General features: G+C 42.2%; 2 protein-coding genes across 5 annotated transcripts in view; one reads left to right on the forward strand and one right to left on the reverse strand.

Moving 5' to 3' along the window:
* Positions 1 to 251: 251 nt before the first annotated feature.
* On the reverse strand, positions 252 to 6,230 carry gfi1b (growth factor independent 1B transcription repressor). 2 transcript variants are annotated; one of them, XM_031578247.2, is made up of 7 exons: positions 6,085 to 6,224; positions 5,469 to 5,590; positions 4,173 to 4,358; positions 3,779 to 4,011; positions 3,116 to 3,253; positions 2,547 to 2,712; positions 252 to 537 (listed from the first exon to the last, which is right to left on the reverse strand). In XM_031578247.2, exons 2-7 carry the CDS (start codon positions 5,581 to 5,583, stop codon positions 359 to 361), a joined length of 1,017 nt encoding a protein of 338 aa, XP_031434107.1. In that variant the 5' UTR covers positions 5,584 to 5,590; positions 6,085 to 6,224; the 3' UTR covers positions 252 to 358. The 2 variants fall into 2 exon arrangements, with proteins under 2 accessions (XP_031434107.1, XP_031434106.1); XM_031578246.2 differs by having other exon boundaries at positions 5,469 to 6,230.
* Positions 6,231 to 9,312: 3,082 nt separating this feature from the next.
* The window catches only part of tsc1b (TSC complex subunit 1b), a 35,341-nt gene continuing 23,536 nt past the window's right edge, over positions 9,313 to 21,117 (forward strand). For 2 of the 3 annotated variants that reach the window (XM_012830150.3, XM_012830154.3), the window contains exons 1-4: positions 9,320 to 9,403; positions 10,733 to 10,952; positions 14,963 to 15,289; positions 16,581 to 16,684. In XM_012830150.3, the coding sequence (XP_012685604.2) occupies positions 15,181 to 15,289; positions 16,581 to 16,684 (213 nt within the window). In that variant the 5' untranslated portion in view covers positions 9,320 to 9,403; positions 10,733 to 10,952; positions 14,963 to 15,180. Of the gene's footprint in view, positions 9,404 to 10,732; positions 10,953 to 14,962; positions 15,290 to 16,580; positions 16,685 to 21,117 lie in introns of all 3 variants that reach the window. The other variant, XM_012830153.3, reaches the window with a different exon arrangement.

Genomic DNA, 21,117 nt, shown 5'->3' on the forward strand with positions numbered 1-21,117 from the left:
TTAAAACTGCTAACATACTGTATGCAGCACCCCTGAGTAAGAGCATTTGCATTTTACATTTACATTTATTCACTTAGCAGACGCTTTTACCCAAAGCGACGTACAAGGAAACTGCATTTATACATCAGGAGCAGTTAGGGGTTGAGTGTCTTGCTCAAGGACACTTTTTGGTAAGGAGGAGTGGGGAATCTAACTGGCAACCTTCTGATTACTAAACGACTCCTCTACCTCCTGTACCTCCTGTACCACTGCCACCCCCGCTAGCCTGAGGAGAGGGGTCAGGGGTCAAGACTGATCCAGGAGCAGGTAAACACACAGCTGTGTCCCACTGTCACATCCTTCTCTGAGTCCTTCCTTCTCATTTTAGTGTGTGCTGGCTCTCGTGGTGCCTGCGCAGGTCCACCTTCCTCTGGAAGCCCTTGGCACAGATGTCGCAGCCGAAGGGTTTGAAGCCGGTGTGCTTGCGGCTGTGCGTGATCAGGTTGGAGCTCTGACTGAAGGCTTTGCCACACACCTGGCACTTGTGTGGTTTTTCTCCTAAGGGAGAACACACACACACACACATGTTAGTGGAAATGATTCTGTTGATCAGTTGAGTTTCAATTCTGAGTTTAAATCTAGCCATCATGCATTTGGACAACCCAAAAAAAAAACGTTTTGGGGCAAAGAACAGATTTGTACAACAGTTGGTTAAATATTGATAGAGGTCTCTGTCTCACCAGACTCATGCCCTCATCAAACCAGTGAAACAACAGATATGCAAATTAATACGTTTGTTTGATTTTCTCATTTTACTCTTGGAAGCATTTTAAAGGACCTGAAACGAAAACGAAACCTTTGGTGACCCCCAAAATATGTTGGCACCATCATAGTTAAATGTAAGCTGGATGACAGAATTAAGTATTTGTTTTATACCCATCACATGGTATAATACAAGACTTTTTCTAATAATCTATCCATCTGTAACTCCTTGGTACACAAGTTCAAGTACGAAAGTTATATTTTCGTATTTCTGTTGGCACCTAAAAGGAATAAATAAATACATCCATACATATAAAATCTACGTCTATCTCTCCCTTCATCTCTTCCCAATTCACCAGCACACAGATACACACACACACACTAGTGGTCGGCCGATTAATCGGGCTGATATCCGGCATTTTGACGCTCACCAGGCCGATTATCAAAGAATGTCTGCAGACACAGCCTTTTATTGTTGGTGAGCATTAGCTCTGCCTGTTAAGCACGTTACATAAAATAAACATATTTTCTTCATGGATGGTGCTCATATCCGGAGCATGCCATTGCAAAGTTTGCCCGCAGTGGAGTAACATTAATAGCCAGCTAGCACAACTATTCTCAAGTGGGCAAAGCCAGCAGCACCTGCTGTCAGCTGAGGCACAGAATGAAGACAGGATTGATGAACCTCTCCTCTCGTCAACAATCTGCTATCTTAAGCGATTGATTTGATAGTTGCGTTTGCTAATGGGCTAGAGATAGCTTCAATTCAACAAGTGGGCTTACGATAACAGCAGTCCGAAAGGTAGCGTTAACGTTATCAGATTACCAACAACGTTAAGGGGAATTCATGTTATGGGCTTCTAGCTAACATAATGTTTCTGCACTCGTATGCCAGTCTCTCTCCCTCTGCGCACATGTGTGTGTATGTGTTTATTTGTTTGTGCTTCAATACACCAAGCTAACTTGGCAGTGTTTAAAAGCGTCTAGGGTCTTATCAGTCGTCTACGATTGCACAAGCACTCATTACTTTTAATAATATTTCTATAACGGATGTATGTAGCGATAAAAGCGATCATTCTATGTCTTATGTACTTATTTTATCAACTGTACAAACAACAATTTACTGTTCTGAGGAATGAGATCGCTGGCAGCAATGTTGACTTTCTGTCGTCTAATCACAAGTTGTGTTATTGAGTGGTGCGCAAAGAGCTGAACCACTGACGGTTGCAAAATGGCCTATCGCCAATTTACAAACGTGATTGAAATCTACTGAAAGATGGAAGCGACCTTCAGAGAGTAAATAATGTGTGAAGAGTTATCTGAAGCTTATTGAGCTATGTAAAGACATGTTCCTACCTCCGTGCACGCTTTGACAATTGGAGCATGCGCACATTACGCATAGTGAAATGTGTTTTTATTCTGTTTGGTGATTTATTCTGTTTGCAAACGTTTTATTACTGAACAGAAATTGAGGAACGGCAAGATCAGCTTGGTGGAAGTGATGTGGCAGGCAAAAATGCCGGTTTCCATATTTAAAAAAATATTTAGAAAGCTGTTTTTCTGTGTAATATAAACTTCATTACGAGATTTTATTTATTTTTTGATCGGGTGTCAATTGTTATTATTATTAAATTGTTGTATTTTATCAGATGCAAACCCCCCCCCCAAAATACAACATGATATCGGCATTGTATATCAGCCATCGGCCACCCTGTTCTCTTAATATCGGCATCGGCCATTGAAAAACCCATATCAGTCGACCACTAACCCACACACACACACACACACGTACAGTATAGACAGACCTGTGTGGATGTAGGTGTGTTTCTTCATGTCAGATTTCTGGTGGAACCTCTTGCCGCAGTACTGGCAAGGGTAGGGTCGTGTGTCTGAGTGGATGAGCAGGTGGGTGGAGAGGGTGGAGGAGCGCTTGAATGTCTTCCCACACATTTTACACTCAAAGCTCCTCTCCTTTGGATAGAAAAACAACATGGCGCCATCAGTTCAGTGGAAATTCCACATCAACTAATACACTGACTGTGTATGCGTGTGTGTGCGTGCGCATGTGTTGCAAAACTGGAATGATGCTTTATTTATCTCTTTATCTAGCCTCAGGTGGGATTTACACCAAGAGGAAATGTTGACAATAGTATCACTCTATCTCATTGGTGTAATACATTATAGAACCAAATCCTTTCACAAACTTAACCAAAGACAGGTGAAACACAGAGTCATTTATACATTGCATCCCTTCTTCTATTTCCTTGATGCGCACTGATGTTTTTCATATGAAAACTGGATGTCCTGGGGGGCTGACAGCTACCATCTGCCCCTCTTAAATGTATCCGCTGGTTCTGCTTGTCAGTGGGGGTACCTGGGAGTGAACGTTCATGTGCTGCTCCAGGCTAACGGCGTGGCCGAAGGTCTTCCTGCAAATGCTGCAGCCGAACGGCCTGGTACCGCTGTGGGAGCGTCGCACGTGCACCTCCAGTCCGTGAGGAGTGGAGAAGACCTGAGAAGGAGAGGAGGACACGTTATATGAGTTACCAATGTATTGATTAATTGGCTCAACTGGTAAGGCAACATTCTAACCACACCAAGGTCATGGGTCAGACGCTGTGCTGTACCCAAATAAAAGCATCCGTTGAATGACTGAATGAAAATGGGGTCAAAAACTGGCTGGAGCAAGAGATATATCAGACAAAAAATTATAATTAAGAGCTCAGAATGATTTCAAAGTCTGATATATTTGATACAGTCAACCCAAGCAGGCATAGAAAGCAACATAACATCTCAGAATCACTGTAATCACTCAAGTCCATATATGATCAGAGAAAATTGTTAAAATCCACATCTCCCTGTGGATAAGATATATAGGTTGGTGGGAGAACTAAAGTGTGTGAGTGTGTGTGTGCATGTGCGTGTACGTGTGCATGTGCGTGTGCGTGAGCGTGAGCGTGTGCGTGAGCGTGTGCGTGTGTGTGTGTGTGTGTGTATGTGTAGGGTGACAAAATAAAAATGGCAGCTGGAGCCTGACCTTCTCACAGGTAATGCAGTGGTAAGTGTCGGAGGTGGGTGAATAGTGTGTGCTGCAGTCACGGGGCTGTGGCGTGTCTAGGGGCCTCCGCTTGAGGTGGGCACCATATAGGCTGGCGGTGTGCTGGAGCAAGGAAGAGGGGAAACCCATCCGGGGGAAGTCATAGGGCGTGGGTAGATGCTCCCAGCCATAAGAGTGCTTGTAGTATGGAGGGAACTCAGCCAGCTGAGGTTCTGCAGATGGAGGGACATATTTATGAAAATGTTGAAGAAAGTCTTCAGATGTCTTCAAAATAATTATTAATTATATAAGCCATGATTTTCAATTACACACCAGCATGTTACCTAAGAAGGGAAGCAGACTTAACTCAGAAATTGTCTCTACAGTTCCTCACCTGACATATAATATGGTCTCCCTGGAGTGAGAGGTGGCAGGGTGGGTTCAGGCAGTGATGGTACTGGGCACTCTGGCTCCTGCTCAAACTTGATGTTAGAGCACAAGTGTAACTGGGAGGGGAGACCACCAGACTGTGACTCCTCCTGAAACAAAGTGTTGGAGAGCTCCAGAGGTTCCAGTGCCGCTAAAAGTGGATAATGAATCACACATTAGACTAAAGGTGTCAAATTTACAAAGGTTTGGGACTGGGTTGATTCAAATGAATACAGTTTGGGTAGATACATGTATTTTCCCTGCAGCTTTTAGAAGCAAATCAGATGTTTTTATTTCAGCAAAATAAAATTAATTCCACCGCCATTCATTTCCACCGCCAACCGCCAATATCAGAAAATGAATAAAGATATTTGTCTACTACTTCAGGCTCGAGACTGCGAGTGCTAACACGGTGCACTTCCAAACTGTTTCCCACGTTGTTCTTGTGAAAGGCCATAAAAGCAAGATACATCCACTCAAAGATAAAACAATGAAGGCTCTCTTCTTATAGTGTCTTTAAATTTGCATATCCGTATAATCCACCCTAACCGCCCGGCTGTGGCAGGATCAGGACCGAGAAGTCTTATCCAAGCGTCAAGGATCTATGACTGTCACTAACGTCTAGACCTCTCCGGGGCTGCGTGTACAAACTATTTCGCCCTACATTTGCAGGTGTCTGCAAACAGTTCCCTGACAGACCTTCTATATATATATATATATATATTTTTTTTTTACTTTTCAGCGGGGCCATAACTTTTTTTTTTATCATAAACAACACATTTTGGTCATTGACCCTTAGGAAGGACGTAATAATGAAACCACTCTGAGACTATCTCTATAACTGTCGCTGTATAATCGTTGCTGTACAGCGGCTATGAGAGAAAAGTGGCGTTGAAATGATTGGGCCAATGTATTGCATTTTATTTTTAAATTAGGACACATAAGAATGATACTGTGATGATATTGGTAGCCCGTATATAAGCCTATTCAATGCGTAGAATGCTTTTGAACAAATATGTTATGTAAGGTGAACAACAACATGCGACTGTTCCAAACAGACTAATGAGAGGAAGGTGTGGTTTCTGAATATGCTCTCTATGGAGACACAGCGAATCTGAGTGCATAAGCGTAAAAGCAACAAATTCCTTAAAATTGGAATATTTCATAAAAGGATGAAATGCAAATAGTGTTTGTTATATAGACCGTTTCAATTTAAGAGGTGAAAACTAAAAGCACATTTCAGAATCCATCTACCACTTACTTGAGACCGGTACCGGGTTTGACGGGTGTCTTGGTTCCACAGGGACACCCTCACAGACACGGTGGACGTTGTACGATGCGCATCTTTTGCTCTTCACCAGAAAGGAGCGAGGCATGGCTAATCTGTTAAAAAATGTAATCCTTATATGATAGTAAAACAGCCAATTGGAAACCATGTAAAAAATACTACATTGTTAAAATAATATAGGCCTGACTGTCAAGGTTGAGTCCTATGTGATCTCATTGAAATAATTGGTTAGGTTAATTCAGGTTATTCTTGCAGCATAGATTCGTTCAGAGTGATCTGAGATCTGTTGACCAAATAAAAAGGCCATGCATCTTAGGTTACCAGATGTCAAACCAGGCGAACAAATGTATTTAAAAATCTAAGATTTCGAAATAACTTCAACTAAACTTAAACATTAGTTTATCAAATAATGAAAAACGTTTACCTCTTTTATGTCCGAAGTTTTTAACTTATTACACATTTTGTTTAGAGTACTTATGTGTATTTGTATTTGTAGAAAAACGTATAATTATATTGTTATAGCCTAGTGACATTATTATCATTGCTCAGAACACAGTATAAAAGATGAGTCGTGTACACGAAAACATACCTTTGGAGGGTTGAACTCCTGTTGGCCTCTTGATATAAGCTATATTTTCCTTAATGTTGGAGACGGAAAGTTTAACGGCCTTGAAAGGAATATGTGGCGCATTGCTTGACACTTCTGCGCCAAGTCCCTGTTGCTCCCCTCCCTGATTTTCAATCAGATAAATGTGTGGTGGAATCTGACTGTGGTTTGGGCCAATGAGAGAGCCGCATTGCTGGTGAAAATTTGCGTACCAACACAGGGCGCAAAATATTAGCTTCATAACTTCTGCCATCTGAATCCGCTGAAGTATATCCTTAAAACTTCGTTTACCATTATTTTGATTTTATTGTTTGCTTGTTTTAATATTAGCACACTTACGGTTATTGCAGAAAAATACGTTTTGAACTTTTAAGTTAATTTAGGCTTTCTTTCTTTCCTTTCATACAGCACTTTGGTCAACGTGAGTTGTTTTTAAATGTGCTTTATAAACAAATTTGACTTTGACTTTGTTTCTTTCTTTCTTTGATATGTTGAAACAGAAAGTCTGTCACTGCATCACTAATTATGTAGGCAACTGTTGAAGAGTTAAGGATAGGTTCTAGCATTTATATTTACAATAGGACAAAGCAAATTAAACATGCATGTTAAGTTTCACGAGGATACACACCAACCAGTTCTTTCGGAGCCAAATCGTGTTTGCACGGTGACGTTTGCTCAGAAGTGTTATTTGCATATACATATCAATTCATACAGATACGTATTTTTTTTAATTTTTTTTTTTACAAAATGTTTGCAATTCGGGTGATGATTTGAAAATTCTGGGTGTTGCAGTGTTGTTACTGGTTTTGTCAAGTGAATAGAAAATATGATGGTAAACGGTATGAATAGGCATAAAATGTCAGTTGTGTTTGTCAGAGAACTTCGACGTCATCTTGTGGAAACCAACTGGCCACTCCAGGCACTTGGAGCAGGTGCAGACTTTGTGCAGTGATGCAATCACTGGATGTTTTATTTTGGTAAACGCTTGTAATGGCGCTGTTTGATGTCATTAATTTGTCTAGTAGACCAAATATATATAGTTTCCGGAATAGCTATAGCCCATCAAAAAAAACATTTACATAGACTGCACGTTCTTTTGAGAGCAATTGTATTTGCGTCGCCAAAGTCCAGAGAAAACATTTCCATCAGCAGAGTAAGTAACTGGTCTTTTCAGCCCAGACAATGAGTAGATTTTGCCTATGTCTAATTACATATGCATATATGCAATCCTAAACCTAATCCTAATTACATATGCCTATGTAATTATCTTATATAGATGAAGGTCTTCTATGAACACATCAAACCTCCAATAATGCTCAGCACTGAAATACAATGAATTATTTGTACCACTAGGTGGCACTGTTTAATCTCTGTAAACTTCAAAACTCAATCAGTGAGCACAGATTCCAGCCTCAATGAAGCTGGAGGGAGGCAGGCTATCTATCTATCAAAATCTATTGAGAGAGGGTAAGGGTATACAAAACTGATATACTGGCTCACAGAAGCCAAAGCCTAAAAAGGGTCAACTTGGAAAACAAAACATACATCCACTGATCGGCACTCAAATCAGCCTTTAAAGTTGCAGTCTGCGATTCTAAAACAATACCCTTTTGACAAATTAAAATTGCTCCTCGCCATCCTCTAGCTGTCTGTTCTGTGTTTACGCAAAAAAAAAACTCAGATATTTGTACACAGGCTCTGTCAATGGGAAGCAAAGTGGCTCAGCTGAAGCCACTAATTCAGCCAATCAATGTGGTGCTTGACAAGCATGAAAGGGAGCATTGTAATTTGATTGGCTGTTGATTGGCAAATATCAGCAACCTTTCACTAGACTTGTGGTGAAAACTTATCTTACAAAACTAAATCTGTTGAAATTTCCCGTTATGTGTTAGAGCCCACATATCATTGAAGCGAATAGAAAATAGTTTGGGAAGTATAATAAACATACTGTCTAAGAGTGTGTGGTTTCTTTTTGATGCTTCTATGCAGGTGTAAGTAAAGATGAAGATGTTTGTAGATTTATACAATTCATCTCATAGGTGCACATGTAGGTCAGTGGCAAAGGACTGGATGTCTATGATCTGAAGATGATCTAAAGATGGTCAGCATACTATTTTATTTTTTAAAGGATCATATACAACTAATTTTCTCTGAAAAAATCAGTGATACTTTAATTTTATAACATGCCACCCCATTATATACATAATGTCAACAAAAAGAAAATGTAAGAAATGAGACTAGCTTTGTGGTGCTTAGATTACAGGCTTCTCACTTCTTCTGATGCAGCCTCAACATTACATGCAAGCCTGTTCTCATTAACATCCGTTCATTCTGGTCTTCAGTAAATGAGTGCAACAGACTGCATCAGTGCAAAACCAGCAGCCCACTTTTACTTTAAAAAGGTGCATGGTGGTGTCATGGCTCATAAACTCAAAGCAATCAATGTAAGATCACCCTTGTATGACAGACGCAGAGAGAGAGAGAGAGAGAGAGAGAGAGAGAGAGAGAGTGAGAGAGAGACCTCCTGACCTTACTTTGCAATAAAAGAGAGGCCAAAAGGAAGGAGAGTAGGAGAATGGCAGCTGCCACAGCTATCTTACTGGAATTCACAGAGCTCTAAAAGTATGTAGGTCTTTGGTTACACCTGATCATAGCCCTGCCTTGAAATCCAACTACACTGTTGAGAAATTTGTTTACCAAATAAGAGGTTCACGTTGCATCCATGGGAATAAATTATGTAATCAAATTATGTGAATTAGTGATGTCAAAATATAGGCTGCACAGGCTACTGTGTGTCAGCTAAGCTGGTGCCAGGAATCTCTCAAAATAATGAATATAACAGGTAATTTAAAGCGCATATTGTTTGACATATCTGAAGTACCACCAAGAAAAACGAAACCTCACGGACTCGTCCTAACAGGTTTATCCTAGACCTAAAGGATACGCAGTTACATGTGTTTGTCGAATCTCAAATGGCGCATGCGCCTATCACCTGAGTCACGCGAAAACCGCATTACACATAGGCGCATCCCTCCACTTTGCAGAAAAACAATCATGTTTTAAGAATTTCATCTGAAGTTCTCCAGATACATATCTGTAATTAACCTAAATTAGTGCCATATATTTTTTAGACACGAAAGATGTAAAATAAGTTAAATGGACTACGTTCTTGGAGTGAACAAACACACCACAGTGTAAGCAGGGATTACTTTGCCATCACGACGGCGGAGGGTAATTGCAGAGCGAGGGGTGTGAGGTGTTCAAGATGGCGGCGCCCTGTGGAGTGCAGTTACTCTAACAGGTAAACAGGTTTATTTATTCATGTGTTTAAAGATGCATTGCAAATATTCTAATGTCTTGTCACCTGTAATGGTAAATCTGAATAGGGAAGTGGATTTTCTGACCTCGGCAGTGACTGACAAAGGATATCGTTTTTTTTGTACAAAGCGCACGATTATAATGCCTGGTGTAGGGACTGACAGCGAAATACAGTTTGCTAGCTACAGCTATTTTAGTTTTTGAATTCTAGCGTTGTAGAACTGTGTAAGTCATGTGGTATTCTGCAGATGCATGCTTGTATTAGAAATATGTAGTAAAGCAAACGCGGAATAAGCCGAAGGAGTTAGTTTGGCCAACGATCCCCATTGTTCTCCAGAGTTGTTTACGCCAAGCAGTGGTCATTCCAGATTGCTAGCGAGAATGCTAGCAATCTAGCCACAGTAGTTAATCAAGTCCCTTTGTGAATAGAAGATTAGTAACACACAGCGACAGGCATATGCAATCATGCTACCAGGTTTCAAACTTATTTTTCATCTACAGCAATATATGATAATCGCCTCGTTTTTGCAGTTATCACTTTTCGTTATAGCGAGCTTTTTAACGCATCGTCATAGCTGCACAGCAGCATTAGCTCGCTGCACAGTTTAGAGTACCTAAGTAACTGCACGTTAATTGAATAAAGAGCGTTTTCAGGACAAATGTGGGAAATGGCACCTTGTTTTCGTTAGCTGCGCTGACCACACATTACATTGTAATTTAGCGTAATTCAGTACGTTTGGAAAGTGACGTAGTAACCATTACATCTGCATCTTAGAAATAGAACTCAAGTATAATATTTAGTTTGAATGCGTAATATTTTACTTGGATGGATTCAAACAGCACAATACAATTGTATATTACATGGAGTTGTCACCGTTACATCCAGAGATGTGCAGTTGTTTTTAAAGTGGATACTGTACAGCGTTTTGTAGACTAATGTTGGTGTTTACTGCCATTTATATCGTCCATCTTCTAATTTACTAAACTATCGTGTAAGTCTCGTGTATCGTGTAAGTGTAAAAGTAAGTTGTCAACGCCATTGTATGACCCCTTTTCCATTTTGAAGCGGCATTTACCAGCTCGCACAGAGCCAAATGCAATTTCCAGCGTTTGCGTGGAGGTGCACAGGCAGCATAAAGCCTCTTTGTGTTTCCTTTGCTTAGTGGTGTGTTGCTGCTTTGCCCGAAGGTCACGGTAACGTTTGTTTCTGTTTGTGTCATAGTTTTCAGGGTTTAGCATATAAATGTATCAAACCAGCTGCACGTATTTCTTGTCCTAAGCTTCGAATTGGGGCTCTTTTCTGTGTTGGCAGGGAGGAGTTTTGATTGATTGTGACTGAAGAAGGCCTGTCTTCACTGAGTGTTGTCTTCCAGCTGTGCTTGCCTGTCAGAATCTGTCAGCACCACAGAACACTCATTCTTCAACTAATCCCTGAGATGAAGGACCAGTGGTGTTAAAGTGACCCATGCCTCACGGCAGTGAAATATTAACTTGAGATGTCAGCTGCTGATCTGGTTGAATTAATTAAGGGGGTGTGTTTTCTAAGAATTTGTGTTTTGCTTGCTTAATGCTATCAGGTTCTTGATTCCATGCTGGCATAGTCTTCCTTGCTTTGCCCTGTTCCAGTTAAAGTAGCCATGTGGGTGGGATCTGACAAGCACATTCTTTGGACAGTACTGCATGAATTTGGGAGAAATGGAAAGCGGCAAACACAAATCAAGTGCAACAGCTTCCAAACAGCAGGCTGCTCATTTCTTTTAAAAGTATATTAGTTAATTAATCAAGACAGTTGAGTGAGTTAAGCTAATAGAAACTTGGTGTAAAAATGTATAATGGTAGTAATGCTTTTCAGTAAATGGAGACTAAAAATAAGTGACTGATTGCAAGAAAAAGACACTAGGTTTACACTCAATAAATATTCATGTAATTGTGACGGTTAATGGGAGTGAAGAATTTGCACCAGGCTGGTGGTGTTCATGATAGCCTAGCAGTTTTGGTGAATGCTGCTGCACACATGCCGGCCGTGGGGATAATGACCTGTCAGTCAGGAGTTATTTATGCTGTCTTGTCAGGGGGAATAGATTTAGGAGAGCAGGCACTCTGAGGCAGCGATCGCTGGGATGTCACCACAAGTAAAGATCACTTTCACTCACTCACCGCCCCCCCTCCTCTCCCACTCCTCATCCCTTCCCTGGGCCCAAGAGTGTGGGCTTTTTCACGCTTCAGTGCCCACCCCTCGTCTCACTGTCCTGTTTACAGTGGAGCTGTGTGGGGAACGGAGGGTCGGATCGGGCCTCCACAGAGGAGAACAGATTGGGATTATTTCCCGCTGCATGCTCCCATGACCCCTGCGTGGCCAGAGTAGCGTAGCTCACCACCACCCCCCCCCCCCCTCCTTTCCACCAACCAGCCATCTGCATGTTTCTAATGACGCTCTGGCTAATTTGTGAGACTTTGCACAAAGTCTCAAATACTCCATGGATGCCCCCACCTCTCTCATGTGTGCTCTCAACCTCCTGTGTAACTGCCTTTGAGCTATCATAGCATGTTTTGTTTGTCGCACGTTCCTTTTCAGCTGCTTTGTTGCTGTTGACATTTGAAAACAACATTCCTACACTTTACGCTCGTAAATCTCACAAATCAATTCTTGGACTGTAAGGGAAAGAGTTAACTGTGCCAAAGAACAGTGGTAGTCACGACGGCTGTTGATCGGTAAAGCGCGCTGGATGTCACTCATGCGAGGACTTCCAACCCCCCACCCCCTCTGGCTAGCTGAATCAGCAGACAGGGAGTCACGTCATGCCTTTGGAATACCTGCTCCTGCTAATGGCGCTCGCTAGATGTCCACCAGGAGCTCGGCCTGGAATGAGAGGACAGATTATTTTGTCATTGTGAATGCTATGGCCCTGTCAGTCTACATTTGAATGTGTGAGTGGGCCCTAACGGGCTGAGAGAGAGAGAGAGAGAGAGCTTAGAAAAACACACACAATGAGGTAAGTAAAAAGTCAGAACACAGAATTACTAACGTATACATATATGTGAGTGTATATGTAATGAATTAGTAGATTAAATAACAACAATGGCAAGGCAGGCCAGATGTTGTTATTAATGTGCAAATGTAATCTAAAATGTGCATTTCCAGTCAGAGGATGAGTCTCCTCATAGCACAGAGGGGAGTCATTGTAGATGGCTATTGCGGTGGGCAGGAATGACTTTCTGTAAATGGTCCTCATTGCAGCGGAACTGAAGGAGTCTCTTTCTGAAGACACTCTGTTGTCTGACTATAAGGTTGTGTAGGGGATGCATAGTGTTGTCCGTTATGTTGAGCAGCTTGTGCAACATCCTTCTTTCCGTAACCAGCTTTAGGGGCTCCAGAGCAATCCCTAGCACAGAGCCAGCAATCTTTGTCAGTTTGTTCAGTTTCCTAGAGTCGTCGGCTCTGATGCTGCTGTCCCAACAGATGGCTGCAAAGAAAATTGCACCATGACAGACTGGTAAAAGATATGCAACATCTTGCTGCACACATGGAATGACCTGAGCTTCCTCAAACGGTAGAGTCTGCTCTGTCCCTCCCTGCAGACAGCCTCAGTGTTACATTTCCACTCCAGTCTGCTGTCCGGGTGAATGCCTATTTGTAGCGTTCCATCACCTCCACCTCTTCTCCACAGATGGAAAGAGTGTTCAGCCTAGTCGTCCTGGTCCACCTAAAATCCACAACCATTTCCTTCTTCTTGGTTCCATTACAGAGAAGGTGGTTGTTCCCAAACAATGCCACAAAGCGGTCCACCTGTTCCCTGTACTCAGTCTCCTGTCCACCATTGGCACACCCCACAACTGCAGAGTCATCTGAAAACCGTACTGCGGTCTGTCTGTCTGTCTGTCTGTCTGTCTGTCTGTCTGTCTGTCTGTCAGGCAGTCAATAATGCAGTTAGGAGTCTGACAGACAGACAGACAGACAGACTCCATGTTGGACAAAATTAATTTTCAGTCGAGAAGGAACGCACTGACCCCAGTGCATGCTTGCTCTTCAGTTGAAGGGCCAAACAAAATAATTTGGACCAAGCAAGTGGATTGGCTCCCTTTGTGTCCCACCAGAGCCATTAGCGCGGTGATTTTTTCCTTCCATGCTGTGAGTGCATTTATCCCCATTAAGCCACAAATCCAAGAAAACGTATTCAGCTGCAGGGTAGTGTTTAACCAAGAGGAGAGGACTTAGCTTGGCAAAGCTTGTCGATAAAGAAATAAAACCACAGATCTCACAGCAGCATTTTCTTTCCAGCTTGATTTGCAGGTAGACACTAGTGTTGACACTGGATGTTGTTTCTGTTTCACCATCCAGCCGTTCAACATCACATCCATGGCACACATGGTCCGTATTACTTGACTGCCAGCTCACTGAAGAGACGTAGTCAGGCTTAGCAGAAATGTATGTTGGGGTTGCATTCCACTTCTCCTTTCTCCATCAGTTTTACTCATATGTTACATCAGGACTCATTTGTAGGTGCAGTGCTGTGATCCAAGCTTGATATACGTAGGCATCTACTTATTTTGAGGGTCATTTGAGGTGGCTTCCTGGTATACCCTTCAGGATGGCACCCCAAGATTCCCCAAGTTGTGAAGTTGAAGTCTAAAAGGGTGCTTAGGTTTATTTAAAGCGGAGCTGACCCTGGGCCTGCTGTTTCGTCCGAAGTTAAAGTCATGTAATAACAAATAGGAATGCCCTGTAGGCCCCAAGAGCTGAATGTTGCTTTTTAAGCCATGCAGTGGTTTGGAGAAATTACTGTGCCATCTCCGTTTTAAAGGCAAACTTCGGGATTTTCTTTTATCTGCGCCCTATTTTCCCATCATTTTGGGTCCAAATCGATGGAAATCGGCTGCAAATCAGCTATACAATGTATGCATGCATCTGTGTCAAAGTAAACCGCCTTTTTCCGCCACTGACAGGCTCATAATCTTATTATAAGTAGAAACTAGTTATTTTGACTGCTTGACTTTTTTTTTTTTTTACTGAAAATTAAACTACAGTTTCTTATTCTGTACAGTGAGCTAAACAGACAGTTTATCTCTGTCGAGATCCTTTCCATGCTACCACACACTTATAATAACACTATGAGCCTGTCAGTGGCAAAAACAAGCGGTTTACTTTGACACAGTTGGTTGCCGTTTTGCGGTTGGCAGTTATAGCGTTGTAACTCAATACTGGACTGATTTCGATCTGTAATTGTCCTTAATCCCAAAAAGATCTAGAAATAGGGCCCAGGTTGAAAAATCCCAAAGTTTCCCTTTAACAACTTCCATTTCCACTGTTCTAAGCTTATGTTCGCAATTATTTGTAATATTTCTGCTGTGCTCTTTCAAAATAAAAAAATGGGTTTTAAGTTTATTTTCATGCATGTTTATACTTGAAATAACAGTAACTACAGCCCGAGTGCCACTGACTTAGTATAGTATTGGTGTTAGTTAACCCTGCCCCCCTGCAAGTGAATTAATTGAAATGGGGACATGGAGTTGCCTTACCCATCTTTCTCCTCCTTTTTCTCAGTGGTGCCTGGAGACTGTTTCGGCAGGCGGCCTCGGGACCCCGGTGCCGCAGGACCGGAGGGTGTGTGACCGCAACTGAGCCGACCCTCCCCCTCCCCCTTCCCCTCCCCTCCCCCGTCCTGTGCCTCACACCCCTGCCCCCTCGGCTGCAGTGTCTAGGAGCGGCGCCTGTTGCCTTGACACGCACGCCCCGCGCCCACCTCTACTGACACCTCCGCCATGGCCCGGGAGCAGCCCCTCGTGGGGGACCTGCTTCCTCTCTTGGAGTCCTCTGACCTAAGGCAGCTGGAGGAGATCAAGGGTCTGATCAACGAACACCTCAGCTCCGGTAAGGAACGTGGGGGGGGGGGGGGGGGGCTAGGGCTCATTTTGCTCATGCTCGGGGCTTCAAGGATGCTCTACTCCAATACCTATAAACGTTGTCTCTGAACAGTAATGGAGTTTAGGTGTCGAGCTGCTCCCTGAGACGTATTGATGTTTAGAGTTGAATATCACACCAGGGAAATACTGTGCAGGAGCTCTGAGACTTTGAACACCTACTCTGCTACTGAGAGAATGGAGATGGGGTTGTTAGCTTTCAAGCTGGAACTGCACTTGTAGTTGGTGGGAAATGTCAGGCCTCCTTGAAACAATGTCCAATATGGCCACCCACTTATAATGGCTGAGGCCTTGACAGCCTCTAGGAAGGGTTGTTTTCCATTTCCTGGAGGGATAATTGGGGTCAGAAGAGTATTCAGTTGCAGGTTCAGCTGATGGTTGCCCAAAACACTATGATGGTATTTGGCCTGTGGACAAAATAGTAGCTGGTAAGACCTGTGTGTGTGTGTGTGTGTGTGTGTGTGTGTGTGTGTGTGTGTGTGTGTGTGTGTGTGTGTGTGTGTGTGTGTGTGTGTGTGTGTGTAATATAGTCACTATCACTATATATATATATATATATATATATAGTGATGGTGACTATATTTGATAGTGACTGCTTTTAGGTAGAATTTGTAGTGTTCCTAAAGATTTCTGTGATTCACTTGAGAGAGGTATATTAACCCATGATATGAACAATCGATATTGCTTTCATATTAGTCATTGAATACTTCAACTTAAAGCTTAAAGTTGTAGTCTCATGTGCTTTGCCATGCATTCATTATTGCCCCATTTCTTTGAAATAGTTTTAAGAAAAGGGTTCTTGAGTTGAATTTGATTTCTGCCACTGCGGTGTCCATGCTTGTAGTAAACTTGCTGCTTGCCCTAAGTTACGGGTTTAAGCACGTAACACAAGCACATCAAGCTGTTCTCTGAATGATACCACTGTCTGTCGAATCGACAAACAAACAATTCAGCGGGCACCAATAAGTTTGCGTGGCCCTAACGCTTCCAATGGTTTTGATTGAGTGCATGTGGCCGAAGACTCATGATGCACCATCTGGGTCAATATAGCAGACTTGTTAGGACCATCCAATTCCTGGCTTTTTGCCCTTTGGTGTTGGAGGGGCCATTTTGGACAGGGATTTTATTCGTTAATTTTGAGCATTTAATGTCTCTTTCTCACTGTCACAGTAGAAGTTCTATCCAGAGTGCTTTTCAAACTGTTTGATTTTGACCATTGCTTTATTTAATTTCCTTTCTAGAGCGTGGGTCGGTGCTACTTAACACTCTTGTGGACTACTTCCTGGAGACCAACTCCGCCCAGGCCATGCACATCCTGTCCTCAGTGAGAGAGCCACATGATAAGGTATGCAGACTATTCAATTCTAATGACTGTGCTCACTATGCCAATCGTGCTCAGGTGAGAATATACAAAGGTCTTACTTTAGCCAGTGGGCATCAAGAACTGCTGATATGCTTTTTGGATACAAGGATTTGACAGGATGTATTTGTCAGTTGGGAGAATAACCTTTGCATTATATGGTAGTGTATGAAGATCTTTGGTGCTCAATTCGTGGTGTTTTCAGCCTGACATTGAACTCTGGGCAATACTCTTTATTTGTGCGAGTGGGTGGTATGAACATGCGCCACCTACGTAAGTCAATTCAGACATTACCCTGCCAGCCCCATAGTACAATGCACTGACAACATCTGGGTGAGATCTTGTATGAACATGGGCAGCAAATTCTGCCCTACGAACTAGCGATTTGCTTTTCTATTACAAATGCAATGGAAACTAACTTCGTCTTATTTTTCAACACCAAGGATTTGATCGGACTTAGCCTACTGCTCACTATAAACTTTTATCACGTTTTCCAACTGAGGGACTTTGACATTAAAACAGCAGCAGATTTGGGACCCCCATCTATAGCCTTAGCAAATTTAAACTCCTTACCTTCGTAAATTAATTTTCATTCGCATTAGCATTCGCTAAGAAAACATTTAAAACATCTGCATTACTCTTTCATGTTTCATTGATTTTCCTTCACTGTATATGAAATTAGCTACCTGGGCCATGTAGCCATCAACCGTTTTTAAATGTCCTATACAAATAAAGTTGACTTGACTAACGGTGGTTATTCTTGCTGGTAACATTGAATCACTTACGTTGAAGCTAACGTTAACCCTACTGGAGTTGTTTATCATTGCAAGGAAATGGGGCTTGGCTAAGCCCTTTCATTTTAGATTTAAAGGGACCAAATACATGTAGTTTCCATGTAGAAATTGTCCTGAATGTGTTTTATTTTAATGTGGTATAAGCTTCGCACCCATTCATTTTGAGCTAACTCGCCTGGGTCATATCCTGCTGTTATGAACATGACTCTTGTGGACATTTCCCCGACCTAATGTGTAAGTGAGGATGGGTACCTCAGAGCAGACTCTGGATCTAATTCTGCGGACATTGTCTGGAGTTCATATCTGAAAGAGACTTCAGTGTGTGGAGCCGGTGAATTAAGGGTGCAGTGAACCGATGCCTGAGCTCTATCAGGATTAGGGTTGTGTAATTTTGACATGTGCGTCTAGAAAGAGGGTTGTAAACCTTAAAAGACCCTCTTTGGTTTCCATACAAGGATCTGTAGGTTCTACCTAGAATCCTCTGGTGAAAGGGTCTTTGCAGAAACATTTGAAGTGGATTTCATGGCTGTCAGCCAATGGTTTTGAGGTGTGAAGAGCCCCTCAGAGTTTCAACAAACTCTTTGTTCTTTGTGTTGAATAGATGAGTCTACTAGAGCTTTCAACTTTCAAGGAAACATTTCTGAGCATTTGTATCTGGAAACACAGTAGTCTAACCACTCATCTGTGTAGAATCTGTTCTGTGGTAAATACTTTCCTCTCAGTGGAATGTAACATCATCCACAGTGGTACACACTAACACATACCGTTGTGATGGATCTGTATATTGATCCAAACAGCCATGAGCTTGCACTAACATGAACTCAGAACAAGTATTCTTCATGGTGTCTGTTTTGATTGTGGTTAGAGTTGGTTTCCTGTGTGGAGAGTTGTTGAGAAAAGGTTATGGTATTGATACTCAGAGTTTAATTGGCACAGGAAGGCCTGGCACTGTTATTAATCCTTAATACAAATCCCCCTCAGGTAACCAACTGTGCAGTGGGCTTGTGTATGGCTGATTAAGCAATCCTGTGGACACCTTGCCCAACACAATAGGCTGCTATTCATCTTAGGCTCCTAAACATCAACCTCATACCAGTTGAAAGATGAACATTGATCTCAGCTCCTGTTGTTTGTTTGAAATGCAGATTTGGATCCTTGAACACACACTTTTTTTTTCCTCACTACCCATCATCTGACACACTGATATGTGATCTTCATGCTCCGCTCTGTTGCACAGCAAGCCTACGTCAGAAGATATTCAGCTTGCCTGTGTCCTGTTGCTCTGAGAGCGAGAGAGTGAGCGAGCGAGTGGGTGTGTGTGTTCCCATCCGTACCAATCAGGCTGAGTGCGTCTCAGGGCCCACCCAATCGGCATGAATATTCTCATCTCCACTGGAGAGATGATGGAACTGTGGGCTAGCGATGTACCTTCACACATTAGTCTCGCTTCTGTTCTGCAGCCCACTCATCAGCGGTCACCAAATGACCCTTTAAAAATGAGATATGATCTCATAAATAAGGCCTTGAGAGGAACTGGAAAAGTCGCCACGTGGATTAAGTCTGGGAGAACGATCCGTGGAAGAAAGTAAAAAGCACCCACACATTCCGCCCATGGTACATTTGACAGCATCACTTTTTATTATGCCGCAGTGGCAGTTAACTGTAAACATCATCACCTGCAGCGGAGCTCTAATCTGGCATGGCTGCCTGGAGTTGCTGCTCCAAGTCGGCGCCACTTCCTAGGTGATGGTGGTGGTGACGTTTACAGGAATGGCCCCCTAGTCGGCCCTTTCAGCTTCTCTGATTCCACTGTGGTGTAGGACCTATGATCGTGACGTCAATGTTGAGCAGCCGCAGCATCAACATTAGACCGCTAAACCATAGGATTTCTAGATAACGTTTGGATTACCCCAAGGTCGAGTCGACAGTTGAATTATGCTATGCATAATGGCTTCATGGCAGCTGTTGATAAATGAAGATACTAGCACCACTGTTGATTTAATTAAAGCCTATATTTCAGCTATTGTTTTACTTACGTGTTCAGTCAGAGACAGTAACCTCAACATGTTAACTCCTTAGAGCTATAATTCCCTTGCTGTGTTAACCTTGTAAGGTCTGGTGAAAAAAAAAAAGAAATGTCTTGCTTGTTGTTGTGTTTAACAAATAAGCGTCAATCATCGCTGCAAGCGCCACCCAGTATTTTCAGGGCGGTTCCTGCAGTCTAAACGCGCCAAAGGGGTTGGCCCCCCTAAAACGGCCTGCGTGTTCCTACTGTCAAAAAGGTGCCTTTTGAGGTTTGTCTGTCTGACGGAGGGAGCAAGTAATGGCAGTTGTTCTTGACAGGGCTGTAATGTGTCATCATTGCCTCCCTGAAATCCTGACGTTGTCATCAGGATGCTGTTTACAGTTGTAAGCAGCTTTTTTTGATCACCATCTTCACAGTTGAGTCACAGGCTTATTAGTTAAGTTAAAATTTCCATTGTTATCCAGTATGGTTTGCTACTGACATCTGCTGTTGTTTGCTACATTAGGTGTACATTTACAGTGAAGGAGCTTGTTTACCCTCTTTCAGTGGTGGAGGAAGTACTGAAGTTTAGTACTTAAGTAAAAGTACAAGTACCCAGGAAGATAAAAGTAAAAGTAAAAGTACTACATCAAAAATCCTACTTAAGTAAAAAGTACTTACTTTTAAATTTACTTTAAGTATTAAAAGTAAAAGTACTCACGCAATGGGTTGTCTCTCAATGTCTAGGCTGTGCCATTTTGATAAAGAAATAGCTACTGGTAATAAATGCCTCTACAGATGTCACTACTAGTAATAATTATAAGCAACAACATTTGTTTATTGGAAAGGTTGGTGTACTTATTGTGCCTACCATCTGTAATACTGTTCACACTATATCTTACAATTCTGCAGATGACAAGTTATCTACCAGGGATTATTTGCAAAGTTAATACCATTAAGCCAAACCAATAAAGACACCATGTGATATCTTTAAATCTTTTATTTAATTGTAAACGTGTAAAAAAGGGAAACATGGAACATGAAAAACAAATGTGATTGTAAAACTGGACAGAACAAGGCACGCTAGCTTGACATAGCTAACCTACCAGCTTTATCTTACCACTACGTTAATATATAATGAAGGTCCAATCATGTTTTTTTGATGCTATTGCTGTATGTCAACATGCATTTCGCTAGATAACATTATAATATCATGTCAGTAAACGAATTAAATACATATATCAATATTCAAAAGTCAGGGACATTAACTTAGCATAGCAATCACTCTGCTTACCTCGATATGCTACTTTAAATTTGATAGCGAATTATTGAAGGCTAGCAACTCCTTTTTTTGAGGGAGACAGGAAACGCATTGAAACCTCCAGGAGTCATTCTTGGGGCCTTTGAACTCGAACATATCTTTTAAATAGGGCCAAGGGTGGCTCATATCAGAGGGCTCAGTTCAGGCCGACTCTGGATCCATGTTGAATAGGCAGTAGACAGGCTGAATGTTCAACTATAACAGGCAAAGCTACCGCTAGTGCTGCTGCCAAACGCGCACTCTGATATCATTGGAGTTGATAGAGCCACCTGATTGGTTTAAACTTCCAAAACAGCAA

Source organism: Clupea harengus, chromosome 12 (assembly GCF_900700415.2).
Source record: "Clupea harengus chromosome 12, Ch_v2.0.2, whole genome shotgun sequence".
Lineage (NCBI taxonomy): Eukaryota > Metazoa > Chordata > Actinopteri > Clupeiformes > Clupeidae > Clupea > Clupea harengus.

What these genes read in the sequence shown, in the direction of transcription:
- gfi1b (XM_031578246.2), bottom strand. Translation starts at nt 5,643, where the DNA reads ATGGTTTCCAATTGGCTGTTTTACTATCATATAAGGATTACATTTTTT. An exon ending in GAGACCATATTATATGTCAG is followed by an intron (nt 4,012 to 4,172) that starts GTGAGGAACTGT and finishes CTCCATCTGCAG; the next exon opens with AACCTCAGCTGGCTGAGTTC. An exon ending in ACACACCTACATCCACACAG is followed by an intron (nt 538 to 2,546) that starts GTCTGTCTATAC and finishes GTTCTCCCTTAG; the next exon opens with GAGAAAAACCACACAAGTGC.